Raw genomic sequence first — 22738 nt, forward strand, 5'->3', positions numbered from 1 at the left:
CGTAGGGGAAGGTCTGTATGTGTGTGTGTGTGTGTGTGTGTGTGTGTGTGTGTGTGTGTGTGTGTGTGTGTGTGTGTGTGTGTGTGTGTGTGTGTGAGAGAGAGAGAGAGTGTGTGCATCTGTGTATGTGTAAATCTGTGAATGTGTGTGTGTGTGGCTGGGTGGGTTGTTTTCGACATGTCTTAAGGGGAGAGGGCTGACGCAAGGGGAAAATAAGGCAAGTTTTTCAGTGTACAGGTAGCTGATACAACATACGTACACCTCCCAGGAATTAAGAAAATAACCTCCACTACTAGAATGCCGAAGAGAATTTGTGGAGGAACAGGACATCTTGACCCCTAAAAATACTAGCGGTCTGGAGAATTTAGTTTAGGGAAGGGAAGGAAAGGGGAGAGAGTATACAGAAAGCAGACAGAATATGGGCAACGAACCCGAGCGATGATGAAAAAGTGAATTTGTGAGGAAAAACAGAACTTTTGTGACAATTTGTGAATGAACAAGACATCTACAATCAACCTGGAATCTTAGTGGGTTTGAGACTTACTGTGGGGGAGAGAGGAGGAGGAGAAAAAAGAAAAGAAAAAGATCACGCAGAATTTGGCCAGCGTTACTGTACGTACCCGAGCAAAGAGGAAGACGAAGTTGCCGGTGCCCCCGATCTTGTGCAGGATGCTGTGGAGGTGGTGGGGCTGGCTGGGGACCATGGAGCGCAGCGCCTGCGGCTCCAGCATGAGGCTCTGCACCTCCTTGGAGCTGAAGGGCCGCTGGGGCACCACGGCCTTGGTCTGGCCCTTCAGACGGATCACCGGCTCATAGATGATGTACAGGCCCGGGCTGCTGGGGGCATACACCACCGCCAGGTTCTCCTGCAAAGGGGAGGCGCAAGGGGGAGAAATGAGACATTCACATAATTAAGAAGGCAGAGAATGCACGCACATCAGTGACACAGGTGCTGGACAAAATAAAATAACTGATGTCCGCAACACTGTTAATACTCCCAGTTGTTTATTGGTGCCAGTGTTGCGGACATCTATCATTTACATTCACATAATTATTCACTCACAAAAATATGAAAAAAAAACATCTATGTTTTCTATAGATTATGCTATCTATAGATTATTTATGTTATTTATAGACACATTCAGACAGCAAAAAATACAGACATACTGGCTATAGTAGATTGTGTCATATACGCACTCACAGACCAACATTCAGATCTTCTACTGCAAAGGTGAGGGTGTGAGAAATGAGAAACGCACATAAAGTATGTGAGCATGTATGTACAGACAGTAGACATACTCGCAGACACAAATGTGTACACACACAGAGACACGCCGACACGAGGCACACACACAGCCACAGATGGACAGGCAAACACACAGTGTACGCACGCACATACACACAGTATTATGTATAGGCGTGGGAGACGTGACGCCTTGTTTTTTCGTAACAATGGTTAAAAACCTACAAAACTTAATTTTCCTTTAAAAAACAAATGTCAATGAAAGAAGATGTGGTACATTATGTTTCATATTAGTCTTAGATGAAAAGAAACATTTTTGTTAAGATTTATGTAAAGGTTTGTATGTCAAATATCCTGTGGTGTGACTGTAACATTAATGAAACCTGGAATATAATATATATATAAATTACCCAACAACATTTTGAATAATGTATGAAGCATTTGGCATGATTGCATAAATATTAACTTTATATTAAGATATGTGAATGTGAAAAAAACTCAAGACAGTAATATTAACTACAAGTTCAATTTCGTAACACAAATTGCGTCCTGTGGGGTGACATGTATGTTAATGTTTGTGAATGGGCAGCTGCAAGGCCAACTACAAGGGTCTTAAAGACTGGCTCCTAACCAGTCAGTACCTCAGTTACTGGAGAGTGCTGTGGAAGTTTATGGTGACTATTAACCTTTTAATATGTCTTCATATGGCAATGTTTCTGTCACACAATGCTTAGTTTCATTTTATGGTGTCCTGTGGTGTGACTGCTCTTATAGAAGGAAAAAAAGTTTTTTTTTATAAATGAAAACACATATTAAGATTAAACACAATATCATTATCAAGTTAGCATGAGCTCAGATGTCAGTCATGTATACAAAAGGATTAAAATGGCCATAATGCAGTGAATTTCCTGTGACATGACTTCATTTTCCTGCGGTGTGACATGCCTATGCAATGTGTTGATGCAGGACACATTTTCCCAAAAATGGCAAAAATAAGGCGAAATTCCACGGACCACTAAGAGCTTTATTTTTTTCTATTTTTTCCCCAATTTTTCCATCATTTTTTTCAGGAATTGGAAAAACTTGTTTTTTTTTTTTTTTGCGTTACACCCTTAAACGTCAACCACCCATAGACATGACCATTGAGAGTCATATACACACACACACACAGTCCAAAATTAGACAGGACAAAGTTGACCACAAAACCAAAACTGAAAGCCGCTTAACTGTGGTCTACCATTTCCCCCTCGTGCCTCAAGTCTAGCCTAGCGAGTCATTTCTGGCTCACGCCCAGCACCCTATCTGCTGAACTGAACAGCTTGACTGATGCACGGTAACATCAGAGAGAGTAGAGAGAGAGAGGTTCCATTGGCCCATTGTTTCCGGGTTCTATTATTGCAAGGGGGGGGGGGGGGAATCCCCCTTTAGGCAGACCTAGGCAGACCTAAGGACTGTTCTATTCAATGCTAGGAGTATTATGACACGCCCCTTTAGGCAGACCGGAACCTGGTCATGTTAGGTGCCCATAGCAACCTATTACATTGGCATATCTCTATACTTAAAGAATCTCTGGTAACATTGTGTTGTCAAAAGAACAACAGGGCTCCGTCAAACAGCCTGCAGACAGCAGCAATTTCTCAAACAAGTGACAAACTGCACAGACCCACACAGTGACACAACACAACACTGCGTGTACTGTAATTATTGCTGCAGTAGCTGCCAGAATGTAAGAGCCTACAAGCCATGTAATTAAATACCATGTAATCTAAATAAGCTGAAATGTATGGGAGGGGTGTACTATGTGCTTCTGTCCTTCGGGTGCTGCGGAATAAAGACTATTAATCTCTGCTAATGCAAGTTATCCTCCCTCATCAGACTCCAAGCCAACTACACAAACCCTAACGGCAGAGCTTTTTGTTGTTGTTGGTTAGGCACTGCATCATAGGGCAGAGATTCCTAAACTTTACCATGACAAGGGCCCCCATTTGTTTGTGGGCTTCAGCCAAATTTATTTCCCATAAATTTCCATCTTTAGCTGCAAAACATATTGTACTTTGGTCAGACCAGTAAATTCATTTTATTAGCTTATTACTATCGAATTTGGGAATGGGAAGCATAGTTGCAATGAGCGGCATAATTGCAAAGCCTACTCTGTCCAAAATCCAACATACTCTTCATTTAAGCAGCACAAAACTGCTAGCTCCATCAATGATGCAATGCCAGACTCAATAATTTCATGTTATAGTCGGGCTAGCCAGGCTAATAAGACTCACCATGAGATGTGACGTGTCAATGTCGCTGCTTCTCGTCAGCAGCTCTCGGACCTGCTCGCTCTGAAGACCGTCCTGGGTCACGTATTTGGAAAATGTGTCTTTGGGCTTGCCGTACTTGCAAGGCATTATGGAGGTAAGGTCGGGCCCGCTGGCATAAAGGTAGAAAGCTTCATCGGTGTCTATTCGAGAACCTAGAGAGAGAGAGAGAGAGAGAGAGAGAGAGAGAGAGAGAGAGATAGAGAGAGAGAGAGAGAGAGAGAGAGAGAGAGAGAGAGAGAGAGAGAAACATTTTATTTACACTCTGTGTTGCAAGCAGAAATCCCTTCTTTGGCACACAGAGATCCATGTCTTTAAAGTCTGGGGCGGCAGGGAACTTGACGTACATGGAAGCTGTCTCTTGTTAATCTTTGTTGCAGAACCTGCTCAGGGAAGGTTTGCAGTGCACCACACATCTACAGTAATTGGATGTGTGCAGACGCCCCCTCTCAGTTTGATCACTCCTGTCATTCCTCTTTTATTGCAACGCAGAATGCAAAGCCAACATGAACAAGGAGGAGGATGAAGTAACTAACACATGTGGTGGGTACCTGCTACCATCCTGGCATCGACCTACAATGAAAGCTGTTTGAAAATGCAGGCTTAATCCATTCAGTGCTAACGGCACTAACAGTTTGAGCGTGACGAAATGCAACTTTCTTCCAAAACAAACAAGATCACTCAAAACACACACTGATGCCCGTCTATTTACAAGAGTAAACCAATGCTGACAAGTTAGACTTAGATCTCAGGAGTATTTGACTAATGTAACAAAGCCGGAAGTTCACAAAGCGATGTAAATATCAACACAGCTGCTATGGCCAAGGAGAGCATACAGGAAGGCTGGTCTATGGGTTATGGCTGGGGTTCCCTACCCGGGCTCCGCCCTAGCGGTGACGCAACACCTTCGGCTCATCTACACACACTAGGGCCAGGAGCTTGTGTATGAGGATTCGGTTCCCTCCACAGCGGGAAACTCCACCCACTTTGTCTGGAACGAATGAACTGAGCATTTCCGACCGTCCTGGATAGAGGCGTGTTCAAGGCAGTGACGTGGTTTAAGCAGAGACGTTCTATTGGGACTAAGAAATGTTTGGTTTAAACTTCGGCACAGCCCTCAACCAGTAGCAAGCCGAGGGAGGCGGGTTAACCAGGCCATTTGGAAACACTAATCATTATAGTCCTGGTCAGACCAGAATCGCAGTATGTGATCTGAAGTCTATGAAAATCAGGCAAGGGGTTCCCATTCTCTACCATGACGAGGCCCCCATATACCGGTGGAATCCAGCCAAGGCCACCCCTTCCATGGATCGTGCCACATTATTTTTTTCTGGGCACCCCCTTTCACAATCATAAACTAGGTCTGTGAGTCAGTGCCCCACTGAGATATGCAAAATAATAATGATAATAATAGTAATGTTCAGAGATGCGATATATTATTGTAATGTTTTTCTTAACTAAGAGGAATATTGTTTATCTTGTTTTTTGGCTTATTTTGGTGCACATTAGTTATTCAAGTTATTCAATACTATTTTTGCTTTGCTATACTTTTCCTGCCAACCTGCCACGGCCCCCCAGGTTTGAAAAAACATAAAAATTTGATTTGGCAATTCAATCCGATTTGTCTGCAGTTTGCACATAGGGCCTTTGCTGGGCTATTGGAGATCTGATTATTTATTACCCTCCAAGAAGTATTAGCCAATGGTTTAAAACGAGGGTATTACAGGGAAAGAAAACCCTGTAACAGAAATAACAAACGACGGCACAATGATGATGTTGCCTGAGAGTGGTTCACCAATATTGCGCCACATGGCTTTGGGGAAAGAGAGGCACAGAGTAAGAGGAGTTATGGGGGGGGGTCCGTGTTTAAGTCCTTAAGCACATTTCACAGAGAGAGAGAGAGAGAGAGAGAGAGAGAGAGAGAGAGAGAGAGAGAGAGAGAGAGAGAGAGAGAGAGAGAGAGAGAGAGAGAGAGAGAGAGAAGGAGAGAAAGACAGACAGACAGAGAGAAAGAAAGAGAGAGAGAAAGAGATAGAGAGTATCTTTACTGATGTGGTGGTTGGAGGGGGGGTGCAGTTACGAAGAGAGAGAGAGAGAGAGAGAGAGAGAGAGAGAGAGAGAGAGAGAGAGCACCAAAGTCATTCATGGGAAATTAGCGGGCATAAGTCATCCATTCTTTGAGCAGCATTCCTCTCTCTGTCCCAAGAATGCAGAGAAAGAATCCTTTCCGGCTCACGTGGCGCTATACGTCCGCACAAACACAACAAAACACAGGACTACAGAACAGAGACAGAACAGGCGGTACAACATAACCCAGAGGCAGTCCAGCCAACTGCAACGACAACATAATAATAAAAATAATAATAAATAATAAATACTTTTCATTTGTATACAAGCTTTTATCTAAACAATCTATGTGCTATAGTGTATGCAATTAAAACCAATAGTCCAAACCTAGAATTTAGAAAAAGCAGTCAGCAGTCTGTTGGACTGTCAAATGGTCGTGGAGGGTATTTCACCGATCCATGGGCCTATACTACAAAGCTGGTTCAGGATCAGTTAAAATTAAGTTAAGAGGTAAATCATCTAATACAAGAGCTTTTCTTAAGAAAAAGGGGACTCCAGGCTCTTCTATTAGATATTTTACCTCTTAACTTAACCTTAACTTATCCTGAACCAGCTTTGTAGTGTAGGCCCCATGTCTATCTGCCTGTCTGGTTCTTTGTATCTGTCTACCAGCTTGTCTTCATCTCCCCATCAGTCTATCTGTGCACGTCTGGTCTAGTCTGTCTGTCTGTCTGTGTGTCAATCTATGCCAATCCTGCCTGTCATTTGTCCACCTTGGCACATCGCCCGTGTCTGCTTGCCAAGTATCTAACAGCGTGTCTGCCATGCACGCTGGACCTGCCTGTCCATCTCTTTCACAGCTAGCGGGCGGTAACACACACTAAGCAGCACAGACATGTGGAAGAGAGAAGAAAACACCCGAGGCAAGAGGCACAGGGCCGGGCACACTGTGACTTCATTATTCAGCAGTGCCATTAATGTTTTAGATGGAGTGCAGGGGAGTCAGGTTGTACACCTTACCTTAAGATGCAATGCCAAGAAGTTTGCTTGCCTGCCTGCCTGCCTGCCTGTATGTGTGTAAGTGGCTCAACCACGATATTTGAAGGGTAGTGAGAGATCTATGAAGAATTCATTTCATGAAGAATTCACATGACCCTTTATTGAAGACGCAAAAGCCCTAGAATTTGACAGCTCAGCTTGACAGCAGAGAATTGCCCCCGAACCTCTGGACAAACAAAAGACACCTACACAAGATCAAGAGCGAAGACTCAAAGTTGTCCTTCAACTACTGTAGTTGCCCTGCACTGTGTAACATACATCAATCCATGCACACATTCTTTTCTATTTGCAACAACTAGAATTTGTACAAAGACTTCTATGGCAACATGCAAACAATCCTTTACATGAGTTGTCATGACAAAAAGGATGAAAGTCCTGCAAGGCTGTTCTATAAGGGCTGTGGGCCTACCATTGAAGAGTAGCATGGTGCCCATGTCGCAGCGTGCCCCGGGTTTAGCGCCCTCCTCCGAGGCCGGCAGGCAGTGTCCCAGCATGCAGTAGGTCTTGTTGCTGTCCGACGACAGGCTGGACTTCCTGGGTAACGTGTAGTCTAGCGACACCTCACACTTCCTGTTTGGGGGAAGAGCAATGGGCAATGCCAACAGTTATATTAAAGTATTGGGTTGTGCACAGGCGAAACAACATCTGCAGTATACAATTAATATTTCAGGCACTCTTCATCAGTTTCATATTCAATACATACTGTCAGGGCTCTATTTTTTTTTTTCCATCACCAACCAAAATAGCTAATAAATGTTAATCTTACAAGCCAAACATGCACTCCCTAACAGGTCAAAGTGGCTAGCACAGGTAAGTTGGTCTTTGCTACCAGAAAAACTCGAATTTCACCTGCATTTGGCCAATTGGCCCTGCATGCTGTGGAAGTAGGACCTGTATAAAATACGTGTAGCATTGACACTCACATTCACACTCGAAAAACTCACGCGCACGCGCACACGCACACGCACACGCACACACTTCGCTCCAGTTTCCCTCGGCCCTCACCTGACTCCACACACCCACATGACGAGGCATCCGTGGATGTTCTTCTTCCCCTCGGGCTGCTGCGTGTAGGTGAAGCTGAGGTGCTGCCACTGGCCCGGCCTCAACATGCCCTCCCCGGAGTCCGCCTGCGCCAGCAGACCTGCCTTCATCTCATCATTAGGGTCGATGCACATCCTGACACCAGGAAGAGGAGGAGGAGGGGGAGGAGGAAGAGGAAGAGGAAGAGGAAGAGGAAGAGGAAGAGGGAGAGAGAGAGAGAGAGAGAGAGAGAGAGAGAGAGAGAGAGAGAGAGAGAGAGAAAGAGGTAGAGACAGAGGGCAAGAGATGGTGATGGACAGGGAGGGAGAGAGAGAGAGAGAGAGAGAGAGAGAGAGAGAGAGAGAGAGAGAGAGAGAGAGAGAGAGAGAGAAAGAGGTAGAGACAGAGGGCAAGAGATGGTGATGGACAGGGAGGGAGAGAGAGAGAGCGAGAGAGAGCGAGAGAGAGAGAGAGAGAGGGAAAGGACAGGGGGATGAGGAGTTAGCAAAGTGAGCAAGTGAAGTTCAAGACTTGATCCTTGACTGGTATGGACTAAGAGGCTTTGACGGCCTTGGCTTTGAGGTGCTGGCACCTGCTCACTGATAGCGATTAAAGGTGATCAAAGTCAATGAAAGTGTGACACGTCCAGTCTCTTAGGGGACAAGTCAAAGCAGCAAAAACAGACTGCAGAAAGACAGGAAATCCCCTGTGAAGGACGCAGGATGGACTGAAGATCAATAGTGATAAACACCTGAATGCCAACCAAGGACAGCCAGCACAAGATGTTGCAGCGCGGACTGGATTGATTCTAAACTCTTTTGAGTCCCAAACACTGAAATTCAGCCATTTTATTTTCATAAGCGCATTGCTATTGCTGTAAGCTGCTTTAAGTCTGTCCACCACCTCAGGTCTTCTATTGACTCAGAGCGAGGCCCCAAGTATTCATACTAGTAATCCCCCTGCCAACCTGGACTCAAACCCCCATCTACAATGTTATCACGTGCCAGAAACTCCCTAAATAATTTAGGTGAAAAACTCTTCAGTAAATAATTTAGGCGAAAAACCATTTGATTTTATACGCTAATAAAATAATCCATAAAATAATTCTCTGACTGTTTTCAAGCACAGTAAAAAAACAAAAACAAAAAACAAGAAAACAGTGGGTGGATTGCTGGCCTGGTGCTGCCCAGGTACCCTGGTACAGTACGCTGGAAGGCTTACCTGAAAGTGAAGGCCCCAGTGGAGAGGTTGGCCCACACCTGCAGCATCAGGGCCTTGGAGCCCATGGAGAGGATGTGGAAGAGGCTGTCGTCCACCACCCTCTCCCCCGGGCTGGGGTTGGTCGGCTGGGCCTCAGGCACTGGTGCCAACTCATCTGCAGGAGCAGGAGCAGGGGCACAGTTACAAAGTTACTCATTTAAAGCACTTTTACTGTGGTTTGTTCACTTTTAATTCCCAAACAGTGCTTAATAGGTTTTCAAATGATGCTCATTTTATCGGGCTTGATGTCGTAATCAGTAGTGTACAGATAGTAGTAGTATTAGTAGTAGTGGAACAGAGATATTATTTAGCAGCAGTAGTGGAGCAGAGATGTTTTCTCCCAATTTTAATAAAAAATGCTGATCGTGAACCCTGTGACGTGGTCCTCCTCACCTCCTCTCTCCGCTGCTCCATCCTCATCACCCTCCGAGCGCAGCGCTCTGACCCAGAGTGCAGCGCTGAAGCCACTAGCCATGTGCGGCCAGCAGTTCTGCCCCATGAGTGGCAGGTGGAGCGGTGCGGTGTGCCACGGGGAGGAGGCGCGCAGGTGCCCCCCGGGCGAGGGCGAGGGCTTGGCCCCCCTCCACAGGGCGCCCACGGCCTTGCCCCCCGCCACCCCGTTGGGCCGGAGGCCCGGAGAGGAGGCGCCGGTGGGGGGCGCGTGGTGGTGGCCCAGGAGGGTGGGGAAGGTGAGGAAGTGCAGCGGCTGCAAGTGCATACTGGCCTGGACGATCTGGAGGAGGCCCTTCAACAGCCCCTCCTGAGGACGGGAGAGAGAGAGAGAGAGAGAGAGTGATAGAGAGACAGAGTAAGAGAGACATAGTGAGAGAGACAGAGAGACAGACAGACAGTGAGACAGACAGACAGAGAGAAAGAAAGAGAAAGAGATAGAGATAAAGATAGAGATAGGGATAAAGAGAGAAGGCAAATACAAGATGCACACCATCCATATTAGTAATCCTAGGACAACACTACTTTGCAATTTAACGATGAGCATGCATTTTATCGGTGAGCATGAACACTTTTAAAGTTTGTTTACCTTCCACTAACGCAGTCACACTGAGGCATTGACACTGCTGTACTAAAAAGATTACATTGCACAAGAGCTACTTATAATGTAGAGCCGATAACACCTTATTTGTGTGTATGCTATGCCACACATGGATTAGTTATGCGGAACAGCATTTGTATTGGTAGCCAGCATTTCTGTATGATCCATAGGGCTTATAATATTTCTAATAACCTCTTTGGTATGATCTTGGGATAATATCATAACCTAGTTGGCAATATCTGGAAATATAACAGCCCTTACTCTGTAAAATATGATCTTGGGATAATATTTAACCTATTTGGCAATATCTGGAAATACAACAGCCCTTATTCTGTAAAATATGATCAGGGGATAATATTAAAACCACCTTGGTAATATCTGGAAATATTAGACTCCTTTCATCATTTCTGTAAATGAACATGTGCGTGATCTTAACTCCGATGAGGAACATGATTGTTTTCGATTGAGGTGAGATTACATTTCTGATCCATGCACACGTTCCTCAGGCCTCCGCAGGCCTCTCAGTGCATCACACTGGCACACTACCACACAAGGGATATTAAGACCATCACAACGGCTCTATTGTGAGTCAGTTAAAACCTTTGGAAATAAATAAAGGGTTACAGAATGACTGAACCCTAGAAACCTCTGTACATGAATGAAATGGCGCTCTGCACAAAGAGACCAATTCAGACAGGTTGTAAACATTGTACATACTGTCAGGGCCGCTGACAGCTTTCGCTGGGCCCGGGACAAAGTCATCTGAAAGGGCCCCCCCACCCAATATACACATACAATGTAATGGGAATCCAATTCTGGGCCCCCTGTCTCCCTGGGCCTGGGACAACAGACCTGTTTGGTATTGCTCTGCGCTAAGAAAGTGACTCAATTGGCCATTGGCATCAACAATCTTTTCAATTTGCATATTTAAATAATATTAGCCTGGTATATTGCTCGGCCCTGAAAGAGCTTCACAGACAAATCTCTGTTTTTCATCTGTATGCCGAGAGAAGATGTCATTAGATATACCAAACGAGCAAAACTAACAGGTAGCCTCTGCGGACCCTCTGTGGATACATCATTTATTTTACAAACACCTACATTCAGCCTCTTGCCAGACATCCAGAACATAACAGAAAAAAATTGATTCAACAAAAAAACTGTCATTACGGAGGAAAGTAATGAAAGCAAAGGAGCCGTGTTGCCTTCAAACAGCACACTGAGGAGGTCATTTTCAGGTGAGCTGATGGTGTTTTCCCTCAGTCATGAAGCAGCTGCTTCAGAGGGTAACTACGCTGACTTATGGCTCCCCAGAGTGGCTCATTAAGAAACACCCTGCATACTGTTACATTAGTCACAACCTGTGTCTGTGTGTGTGTGTGTGTGTGTGTGTGTGTCTGTGTGTGTGTGTGTGTGTGTGTGTGTGTGTGTGTGTGTGTGTGTGTGTGTGTGTGTGTGTGTGTGTGTGTGTGTGTGTGTGTGTGTGTGTGTGTGTGTGTGTGTGTGTGTGTGTGTGTAATCCTCCTCTTTCCCCAATTCCTTAGCCCCATCTCCATTTGTAAAGTGACTTTGGGTTCCTCGACCGGCGCTATAAAAAACTAAGTTACTGTTTTATGATTAAAGGAGAGTGGTACTCACAGTGGGCGGAGACTTCTCCAGGAAGAGTCGGACCACGAGAGCCAGCTCTTCGGCCGTGATGTGATCGCTCACCATGGCAACCAGTAGTTCCACCAGCACCCTCTGGCACTCTGCACAGGAGAACAGAACAGACAGACACAAATCACGGCGGGGACAAGGGACAGTGGAACACACGCACGCACAAGACGCACACACACACGTGCATGCACACACACTCGCACACGCTCGCACGCACAAACTCGCACGCACACACACACTCGCGCACTCGCACTCGCGCACTCACACTCGCGCACTCACACTCGCGCACTCACACTCGCACTCACACTCGCACGCACACGCACACCGCACACAAAATTAAAAACAGACATAGGCATACAGAAACACACATACATACAGAAAGACACATGTGCACTGCACACACACACAAGCATGTTCAGCACAGGCCTTGATCAAAGCACTATTGCCTTGAGGCAGAGGAAGCTATTTGGCTCTGGAAGGCAGTTGGAGTCAGCCAGCTCTCACATTACCAACTGCATGACTACAACAGGTCTCCCGCAAAGGCGCCTCTTCAAGCAACCACATTTAAAAATCATAATAGGTTTTTTCAGAGGAAAAATGTGCTTCTCTGTTGTTCAAATTCCATCATCCACGCCACAATGCCAGGCAGCACATTTATCCCTGTCACTGCAGACCCAATACGCATGACCTCCGCTCAAAGCATCGCGGGACCGAGGCCAGCTACCATGCCAAACATCCTTCACTAAGGCTGTAACGATACAGTCAACTCACGATTCGGCTCGTGTCACGATCTTTGATCTACAGTTAACTGCACGATTTTTTAAATGCATCTTTTTTATTTATTTTTTATTTCACAAAAAACCTGTAATTGATCATTTATAGGTAGAGCAGGTTACAAGTCAACTAAGTGTTAAAAAACTGTTTAAAATAATTATAGGATTTGATACTTGAAGGCACCCTCACATCACATCATCTGATTGTTTTCTTCACTGAATGGTAACAGAAATTTGAAAAAGCGTGTCACAATACTGCCGTCTTGCATCGCGATACAGTATTGTGACTGTGCATCACGATTTCTCAGTTTGAGACAATATACTGTACTTACAGCCCTATGCTTCACTGTAAGGATAGACAATATGTATTATTTTATGTCATTCAGGTTTTTTTAAAAGCACCAAGACACTTCATTTTTGTATTACTTGCTTGTTAGACATCACTTGATTGTTAGAGTGGGTGTTTAAATGTTACAAGTTCTACCTCAATTTGATAATGTTAAAGGAATGTTTATTTTTAACTTGAGACCTGGAATATTTGTCATTTTTTAACCTTTTTTTTTACCCATATCGGCCCCAAATATCGGGTATCAGAAATCGGGTATCGGCCAAGGGTGATGAAAAAAAAATCTGTATCGCATCGGCCATTAAAAAAACTGTATCGGTCGACCCCTACTTTGGTACACCAAGCACTCAAAAGAGCAGTACTAGAACTAGTAAAACACAAATGAGTGTGTGCATGTGAAAAGGAAGAGAGAGAGCAACAGACCTTCATAGCAGGGGTCAGCCTGGCTCAAGATGTGGTGGAAGCCTCTCAGGATGGTGGTGACGGCGCCCTGTGGAGGTGACCAGACACGTTAGGCCTCTCCATACACACTGCATTCACACGCACACGCACCCGCACACGCGCACACGCACACAGTAGAGGTGACCAGACACGTTAGGCCTCTCCATACACACTGCATTCACACACACACACACACACACACACACACACACGCCCTGTGGAGGTGACCAGACACGTTAGGCCTCTCCATACACACTGCATTCACACACACACACACACACTAGAGGTGACCAGACACGTTAGGCCTCTCCATACACACTGCATTCTCTCACAAACACACACACACACACACACACACACACACACACACACACACACACACACACACACACACACACACACACACACACACACACACACACACACACACACACACACACACACACACACACACACACACACACACACACACACACACACACACACACACACACGAGGTGATGCATTCATACGCAAGACACACACAAACACACACGCCCGTATAAATGCATACACAAGCAAATACTGCATTCATACACACAAACACACACGCACGCATACATGCATACACAAGCACGCACACACGCACGCACGCACACACGCACGCACGCACACACGCACACATACTGGAGGTGAAGAGACACATCAGGCCTCTCCATGCACACTAATAATACACAGTCATACACACTTCAGATACGTATGCACACACACACACGTACACACAAACACATTCCTACACAACACACTACACATACGCACGTACGCGTGTGCACACATACGCACATGCAAGCGTGCGCGCGCACACACACATACACACATAATGCTGCTCATATCACTGCCACAGGCATCAGACTACAGTGATACAGAGATATGCAGTCGAGGAAGCAGAGTCCAGTTAATACACAGAGAGAGGCCAGAGGGAAAGACATGTTTCCTTTCATGTGGAAAAACAAAGCACACGTCTGCATTTTCCAAATAAGTTGAGGTCTTGGTATTTCAACTAAAAATAAAAAAATAAAATCCTTTTGACTGGAGATATTGAGGATGGGCTATGCCAGAAACGTTTGTTCATTCAGCTAGTCCAATAGACATGTGTATAGCTCCTTCTACGCATCATCTATTGAGCGCGTCTCCTTTGATGTGGAGAAAGACTTCTCTGTGTTGAGCATGGTCAAGTCAACATTCCAGTTACTTAATAACAAGCACATGCCTAAGGAATAATTTCCATGTCAAGGAAATAGAGATGTTCTTTTCTCATTTTCACATTTCAATACCACAATGCATAACCCTTTGGTTTCCTTGCCTTTTGTTTTTGTACTGCAGCCAGCAGGTGAAAGCCCACGTCATGATGTGTACAGTAAGTGTGTGTGTAATATAAATTGTGTGGAGCTATGCTGCTTATTGGTCTTTAAGTGTGCGTGTGTTTGTTTCCTTGACTTCCCCGCAGACCTGTTTATCGTAGGTCATGATTTCTTATCCTCATCATACGTCATATCATATCGTCGAGTCATCATATCATATCGTATTGTATTGTACCATATCGTATCACAGCATTTTGCATCGTATCGTACTGACCTGTTTGAATAGCAGGGATGCGTTGAGGGGGTTGGCCCTGACCTGATCTGTCATTTATTGTATCGTATCACATCGTATCGTAGAGCATCACATCGTATGGTATGGTACTAACCTGTTTGTACAGCAGGGATGCGTTGAGGGGGTTGGCCCGGACCACCCCCAGTAGGCTCTGCAGGACGTGGGCCAGCACCTCCAGGTCGGGGGAGCTGGCGGCCAGCAGGTGCAGGTCCATGATGCAGATCTCGGGGAAGAGCAGCAGGCCCTGGCCAGGCCCCTCGGCCGAGGCCAGCGGCCCGAACACACATTCCCCCAGCGGGGCCGGCTCCACTTTCACCCCTGGAGGAGACACAAGAGAGAGCATCCGGGTTTTACTGCTTATTGATGTGAAAGACGTCTGGTTCATTGCAGCAGCTGAAATTCAGAATGCAAGGTTTATTGGTTAGGGAAGAGATATTAAGGGGCCGTTACATACACAGGTATTTTGATAAACGAAGACCTTTGCCTTCCTTTGTGCCTTTCATTTACAAACAAGCTGAGGTTTTTCCTCTAAAAACAAAGCTTCAAAAAAACTCCAGCAAAAGTGGAGTTTTTTTTTAAACTCCGGTTAGCGTTTGTATACAAACAGTGATAAACGGAGACTTGAATGGCGTTCTCCTCACAGCGCACGGGCTTAACGTATTCATGACAGCTCTCAGCAGCATATTTCTGCATATTTTTGCCTATGATGTGAACAAAAATATTTTGGTAAGCGTAGAAGAAAAATTTTCGCTTATCAAAATACCCAGGTATGTATAAACGCCGCCCAAGAGACAAAGGCAGATGGCCTTCTCCAATGTCTCTCTCTCTCTCTCCCTCCCTCCCTCCCTCCCTCCCTAAAGAGGTGTCAGCAGTAGGGCAGGTGCACAAAGAAAGAGTCCTCTAACAATGTCAGTATCTGAGTTTAAACAGCCCTCACAGGAAGTGAGGCAACATTGAATGATGTCACAGACAGTTGCAATTCTATCCAACAGCAAGGGCAAAAGGCAATTTCAAATCAACGGTGGGGGAGAAGGGAGTTTCACACACATCTTGAAGCCAGGAAACAAACAGCAAGTTTATTAGGCCTCTCTCACAGACAGAGTTGTTCAAACATGGATAAACCAATACATGGAGATTGAAATGTATGAAAATGGGGGCAATATTCAGATTCCATCACAGAGACAACAGTAAACACTGAGCTCCACCTTCACCTCTGGGTAGAGGATATGAGACAACAGAGATGTATCATGTTAAAAAAACCCACTGGGATCTTCTATATAGGCCAGTAGCCCAAACACACATGTCCCCCTTTCACCCCTGCATGGAGGACACAGTGATACAGAGACGAGAGCCAACAGAGATGCATATGGTTAGTAAACACAGAGCTCCACCCTCAGCCCTGGAAAAGACGGGAGACAAGAGGCAAGAGGCAAGAGACCAGAGACCAGAGACAAGAGACAAGAGCCAAGAGAGATGCATTATGGGGAGTAAAAGATTGAGATGTCCTAGCCAGGCCGTGCCCTCCTAGTGACGCAACAGCTTCAGTGTTGCTACCAGTCAGGTCAAGAGCAATGTAAGTACTTTCTGAGTTCCCGCAAAATCGGGAACTCCTCCCACTTTGCTGGGAAGCAAACAATCATTAGCAAAAAAGGGAGGCCGTTTGGGAAATGCCGTTTGGGATATGTTAATTGTTATGCTCTTGGTCAGACCAAGTCTTGAAGAGATTTGAAAGTTGATGATAATCAGGCTAGAGATGTCCTATGGAAGCCAGCGGCCCAAACACACATTCCCCCAGCTACACCTTCACTCCTGCTGGGGCCTATACTACAAAGCTGGTTCAGGATAAGTTAAGGTTAAGTTAAGAGGTAAATCATCTAATACAAGAGCCTTTCTTAAGAAAATGAGGACTCCAGGCTCTTCTATTTGATGATATCCCTCTTAACTTAACCTTAACTTCTCCTGAACCAGCTTTGTAGTATAGGCCCCTGGATGGAGGGCACTCAGATACAGACACAACAGAGATAATGGATGGGTAAAACACTGGCCTTCAATGCATGAAATCTGAAGATGAAACACTAAAAATGCTACACAGTGCACAAGTATTAAAAAAAGACCATACTTGACCCCAGATGGTCAAGTATGACCATACTTAACACGGACACAGACACAGAGACAGATACAGATACAGACACACACAAACACATGGAGGCATAATCAAATTGCCCAACCTTGCCGTCAAAGACTATCCATGCTGTACGGTGCATGAAGAACTGCATCAAGACCTGCAGTAAATGGTCAATATCTGGATACTTCAAAAGACTACCCTAGTCCTTCAGGACAGTAACACAACCAACACAAATTCTGAATTGCATCGTCACTCCCGCGCCTAACATGAATACAAGCAAGACACCACAACGAACACAAACCCCTTAGCACACGAGCACACATGCACCCAGCCATGTCCAGCCCCAGGATCAAATCCCCTACGGTGTACCGGCCATCTCACCCCCCTGCTCTGCTCAATGCTGCCGATGCTACAGCTGCCGATGCTACAGCTGCTGCTGCCTGTGCCCCTGTTGCAAAACGGAAACTCCAATCCCTCTTCCTCTCTTTTTCGCCTCGCCCCTTCCTCTTCAGTAGCAGCTCTAACCTACCCAACTCTCCAGGGCCACCCCATACAGCCAAGGCTGGGCTGAGGAGCTCCAGATCTGGGGGCAGCCATGAGGGAGTCTCCCCTGCACCCCTGCTTCCCGCACCCCTCCTCCACCCATATGATTTACAGGTCGCCAAACCCAGTGGTGGGGTTGTTAGATGGGGCCAATGGTTTCATTAATGACCCCCCCCCATCTCTCTCACTTCCACACAAACAAATACACAAATACACACAAATACACACAAATACACACAAATACACACACACACACACACACACACACACACACACACACACACACACACACACACACACACACACACACACACACACACACACACACACACACACACACACACACACACACACACACACACACACACACACACACACACACACACACACACACACACACACAAACAAACAAGCACCCACACACACACAATCAATATCCTGATCGTAAATCAGATGGCAGCTGCTCCCAGACCCAGCCTGAATTATAGGTATATATTTTTTCTCCCTTTCTCCCCCTCCTGTTTGTGTGTGCGCCTGTGTGTGCCTGCCTGCCTGCCTGCCTGCCTGCCGGTGCGTGGGTGCATGCATTTACACAGCCATGTCTTAAAACGTGACATATCACCAAGGAAAGAAAAAAAAAATAACCCAGTTAATTACCATTAGCTGACCGCGAGTTCAATTCAATTCAATTTTAATTAATTTTCATGTCTTTATCTGGCACAGTGTTATTACCAATTTGCATCCATCGCCTCAAGCTGCCTCCTCCCAGAGCCAAAAAGCCAGACAGTCCCACCACCACCACAATCACCGCTGCCCCATTGAAATCCATCCCCCTTGCCACTCCAGCCAGCTCCTGGAGGCTGCATGGCACGTAGATGACACACACATGCACGCGCATGCACACACGCTCGCACGCAAACACGCACACACGCACGCACACACGCACGTACGCACTTACACAGTATGTGAGCTGCTAACTAGCTAATAAAGTTCTGTAACATAATCAGATTCCCTGCTTACTGGAAGCCACGTCATATGACATGATTACTAAGTGGACAAGATCTATTAAATTCCAGCGGCTTGAAATTTGAGTCATGCATACGAGAGTTACAGTTGCCAGAGCAGAGCAGAGGAGGCAGGGAGAGAGAGAGAGAGAGAGAGAGAGAGAGAGGGACAGGGACAGAGAGAGAGGGACAGAGAGAGAGGGGCAGAGAGAGAGAGAGAGAGAGAGACACAGTTGAGTTTTTTAATATTTACAAGCCGTTCACACTGCTGGTCAATGCCACCTGTCTTTCAACCGATTTCTTCATTTAGCCCTGAGGTCTTGGATCGATAGTCAATCCATCCAACGCAATTATAGTTGGAGTTACGCCTTAAGTAGGATTAGAATCCCCAACCCCACCCCGCAAAATAAAATTGGGCAAGAAAATAAACAACAACCACCATCATGAAACACCCGCGTGTCCAAGCATGTGATGGGCACCTACCGCTCCTGAAACTTTTACAATACAGCATCAGCAGCCTACGCAGACCAACTCTGGAATCGCTTCACAGACTGCTTTGCTACTACAACCAAATGATGCCTGCTTGAGACAAAAGAGCAAATTTTTATCCGTGCCAAAGCGGATTTTAAGCATTAGCTTCCGTTGTTTGGCGAGATCAAGATGTGTTTTGAATATTGGCACTGGGGAACTTCCATTACATAACGTGCAGGGATTTGAACCCTGAACGTCTAGAACGGCACATGAACAACTCCTCACTGACAATCAGACATGGAAACCTGAGAAAATGCTCAGTAGCTCAGAGGTTGACAAATGAACCATTTTGAGCCTACAGTATCGACATGCTTTCCCCATAGTTAAACAACTGCTACCCTAATTCATTGAAGAACATGAATTCATTGAAGTACATTATCCATTGAAGTAGTGCACATACAAATTCATGAAGAACCCAAACTCTACACAGTTGGTAGATTTCAGAGAAAATCCTAAGCTTTGCAGCCACAGCGTTCAAAATGTCTGCCAGAGGCCCATTCTGAGGCCCCTCTCACGCAGGCTTTACTGTACCCTATACTGTACGTCCAAAAGGAGATTAATGAAACTTTCCTTCAGCCATTTACACAAACCATGATTTCCAAGTGCAATTGTGTGGCTTGGCCAGTTCCAATACATTTGTGTGGCTTCTTGAAGATTATCCAGTGTCTTCCCGTCCGGCACAAACCAATATTGATTCAGTCAATTCATGACAAATCTGTGAAATCCAAGAGATGACCTGTTGGCCTGAAAGTGATAGGGCATGGTGTGTGATCGTGAGTGTTACTATGTCCATGCATATTATTGTGTGTGTGTGTGTGTGTGTGTGTGTGTGTGTGTGTGTGTGTGTGTGTGTGTGTGTGTGTGTGTGTGTGTGTGTGTGTGTGTGTGTGTGTGTGAGTGAGTGAGTGAGTGAGTGAGTGAGTGAGTGAGTGAGTGAGTGAGAGAGAGAGAGAGAGAGATTGTTTGTGCATTTGTTTGTGCCTGGCAGCCTCTAAGTATGTGTTATGTGTGTGTGTGTGTGTGTGTGTGTGTGTGTGTGTGTGTGTGTGTGTGTGTGTGTGTGTGTGTGTGTGTGTGTGTGTGTGTGTGTGTGTGTGTGTGTGTGTGTGTGTGTGTGTGTGTGTGTGTGTGTGTGTGTGTGTGTGCACTTCTGCGCGTGTTCTGTTCTGGTGTACGTGCATGCCCCACGTGTGCGCTTTAGCCCCGTGCGCAACCCAAACTGTCAGAATTCCAAGTCACAAGATTGTGCTCATGAGTCTGCGGGCTGGCTGTGCCGCCGTTACCTCACGGCCCACGGAACAATGGCGGCATTCTGGATGAGTGTGGCCCAGCGCGGTACAGCGCGGTGCGGCGCAGAGGGGAGCGGAGGGGGATGGAATGCACGCCATGTGACCTGGGCCAGGGGATCAGAGCTCTGGAGGAACACACTCTCCTTTTACCTTCCTCTCCGTTCCCTCCTTTTTCTCTCTCTCCCTCTGTCCATACTGAATTTCTCTTTCTTCCCCTCTCAGCTGTGTTGCCCTTTCTTTGCCCCCCTTGCAGCTGATACTCACCCCCCCCCCTCCATCTTTCTGGTATACCTGGCTGAGAAACTCACTCTCACTCTAAACTCACTCTCTCTTTTCTGATGCCACTGAATCCCCCCCTTTCTCCGTATTCTCTCCCACAGCCCTCGTCTCTCTTTTCTAGGGCTATAACGATAATGTATGGAACTGTGAAATCACAAGGCGGCAATGTCATGACTAGAGATGCACCGGATCCTGATTTTTAGGATCCTGCCGGATACCGGATCCTCTGCTTAAGATCCTGCCGGATCCGGAACCGGATACCGGATCCTACGCAAAGGTTGAAACACATAGCCAACTCGCACACGTGGGCCCTTTTTATTACGTTGGCGCAAACTATTTTTAAGACTCATTGGCTTACTGCCACACTGCCTTCAACGGCCACTTAAAAAGGGCTTTCACTCCATGCAGCGATTGGGTTTGTGAAAGACTGACCTAGGCTAGGGTTGTGAAAGACAGACCTAGGCTATGTAAAAAGTAGAGATGCCCCAGATCCTGATTTTTAGGTAACTGCCGGATACCGGATCCACTGCTTAAGATCCTGCCGGATCCGGATAGTCTGAAAAACCCTATTATCCTGCCGGATCCGAAACCGGATCTTGGATCCTGTACAACTCTAGTCGTGACACGCCCTTTCAAAAGTTCTGTTACCCTTCAGGTCAGAAAACAACCACATGAAATGATGTGACAGTGCTTTCAAGCTTCAAATCATCATCATTATTACTTTAAACATTTTAAAATTATTAGCAGCCACTTGAAACCTATTCCACCTATGAAGTATCATAGATTTGATTTATAAATGTATTTTAAATGTTGACAAATGTGGAAAAAAGCAAATTGATTCATTTAAAAAGGAAGATACATTTAAATTGAATTGAGTGTCTCCTTACAGCCTTAACCCCCCCACCACCCAAAAGAGTTTTACTGTAAGCACCTGGGCATCATTTTTGAGCTGAAGTGCTTCAAGAAGTGCAGTTGTTTATGGCTGAACTCTCCCATTTGTCTGCATCTCCCTCGGTGTCTCTTTCTCTCCCAGGTCTGTCTCCATCTCTCCATTTGTACGTGTTTTTGTCTGTCTATTGGTGAGTGAAATGGCATTAAGCCAGGCCCGTCACTAGGTTTGAGAAACAGGGGTGGCTAAGCCCTAGAGGATGCGCGCCAAAAAAATTCAGCGCACCTGCTAAGGTTTTGTCTACGAATTCATTATTTTAAGAGCAAAGAAATCCCGCACACTGTCCATTCCACCAACAAACTTTAATACATTGTTTCAGTCATCCGACCTTCTTCATGTTGTATTAAAAGTTTGTTGGTTGAATGGACAGTGTGCAGGATTTCTTTACACTTGAATGACAACCCCACTGGGATAATATCCTCCGCACCTGCCCACCTACAGAGGTGTGCAAAAGTGTCTTCTTGAACAATTATTTTAAGCACCATACCGATTTTTAAACACTAGCTACAGTGGATTTGTTTTAAATTCACATTTGAATGAACATTCCTTATATGTAAGGTAAACAAAACATTTAAAAATGTTTCAACTGATGAATATTATGTACGGAAGTTAAAATGATGAGATTACAATGCCGAGAGCATAATTTACACAAGGACTAGGAACTTTAAGGAGTTACTAACTGCGCGTCTCCAGGAGAAGCAGTGGTCAAGAAGCGATTCATTCAAACAGGTTCCTTACTTGGAAAACTATGCATCCCCGGCAGATATTAGGTCATTTTTAATCCATTAGTAGCTATTTTAATCAGTTCATGTGTGTTTTCAAACCGTTAAGACAAATATTAAAGCTCAACTATAATTTCAAGACGTTGTCAAATGGATTTATTGTAAGGGTATTGTGAGTGAAAATTGGTACTTTAGGTCGGAAGATTTCATCCGTGTAAGTAATTACACTTTTCTCGGGGTGTCAGTCACAAAGCACAATCCTCTACCTGTTTCCACCCCGCATAACATATTGCTGTGCACCCTTTTACTTTTATTGCAGTAGGATATAAGTGGCATTAAAAAACAAATAAGCAAACAGGAACTTGTATTCAGATTAACTTGCCTTCTTGGTGGTTTGTATTCAGTGCTTTACTGCATTTTTTGGGGGGGAAAATGT

At 45.5% G+C, this 22738-nt stretch overlaps 1 protein-coding gene across 4 annotated transcripts in view; it reads right to left on the minus strand.

Moving 5' to 3' along the window:
• lyst (lysosomal trafficking regulator) overlaps positions 1-22738 on the minus strand; it is a 171764-nt gene that overhangs the window by 78618 nt on the left and 70408 nt on the right. For all 4 annotated transcript variants that reach the window (XM_063191578.1, XM_063191577.1, XM_063191579.1 and 1 more), the window contains 9 exons: positions 14955-15178; positions 13211-13277; positions 11651-11760; positions 9355-9721; positions 8923-9076; positions 7684-7857; positions 7088-7248; positions 3517-3707; positions 621-866 (listed from right to left, as the gene is read on the minus strand). In XM_063191578.1, the coding sequence (XP_063047648.1) occupies positions 621-866; positions 3517-3707; positions 7088-7248; positions 7684-7857; positions 8923-9076; positions 9355-9721; positions 11651-11760; positions 13211-13277; positions 14955-15178 (1694 nt within the window). The remainder of the gene's footprint in view (positions 1-620; positions 867-3516; positions 3708-7087; positions 7249-7683; positions 7858-8922; positions 9077-9354; positions 9722-11650; positions 11761-13210; positions 13278-14954; positions 15179-22738) is intronic.

Source organism: Engraulis encrasicolus, chromosome 24 (genome assembly GCF_034702125.1).
Source record: "Engraulis encrasicolus isolate BLACKSEA-1 chromosome 24, IST_EnEncr_1.0, whole genome shotgun sequence".
In the NCBI taxonomy this organism is placed as follows: Eukaryota; Metazoa; Chordata; class Actinopteri; order Clupeiformes; family Engraulidae; genus Engraulis; species Engraulis encrasicolus.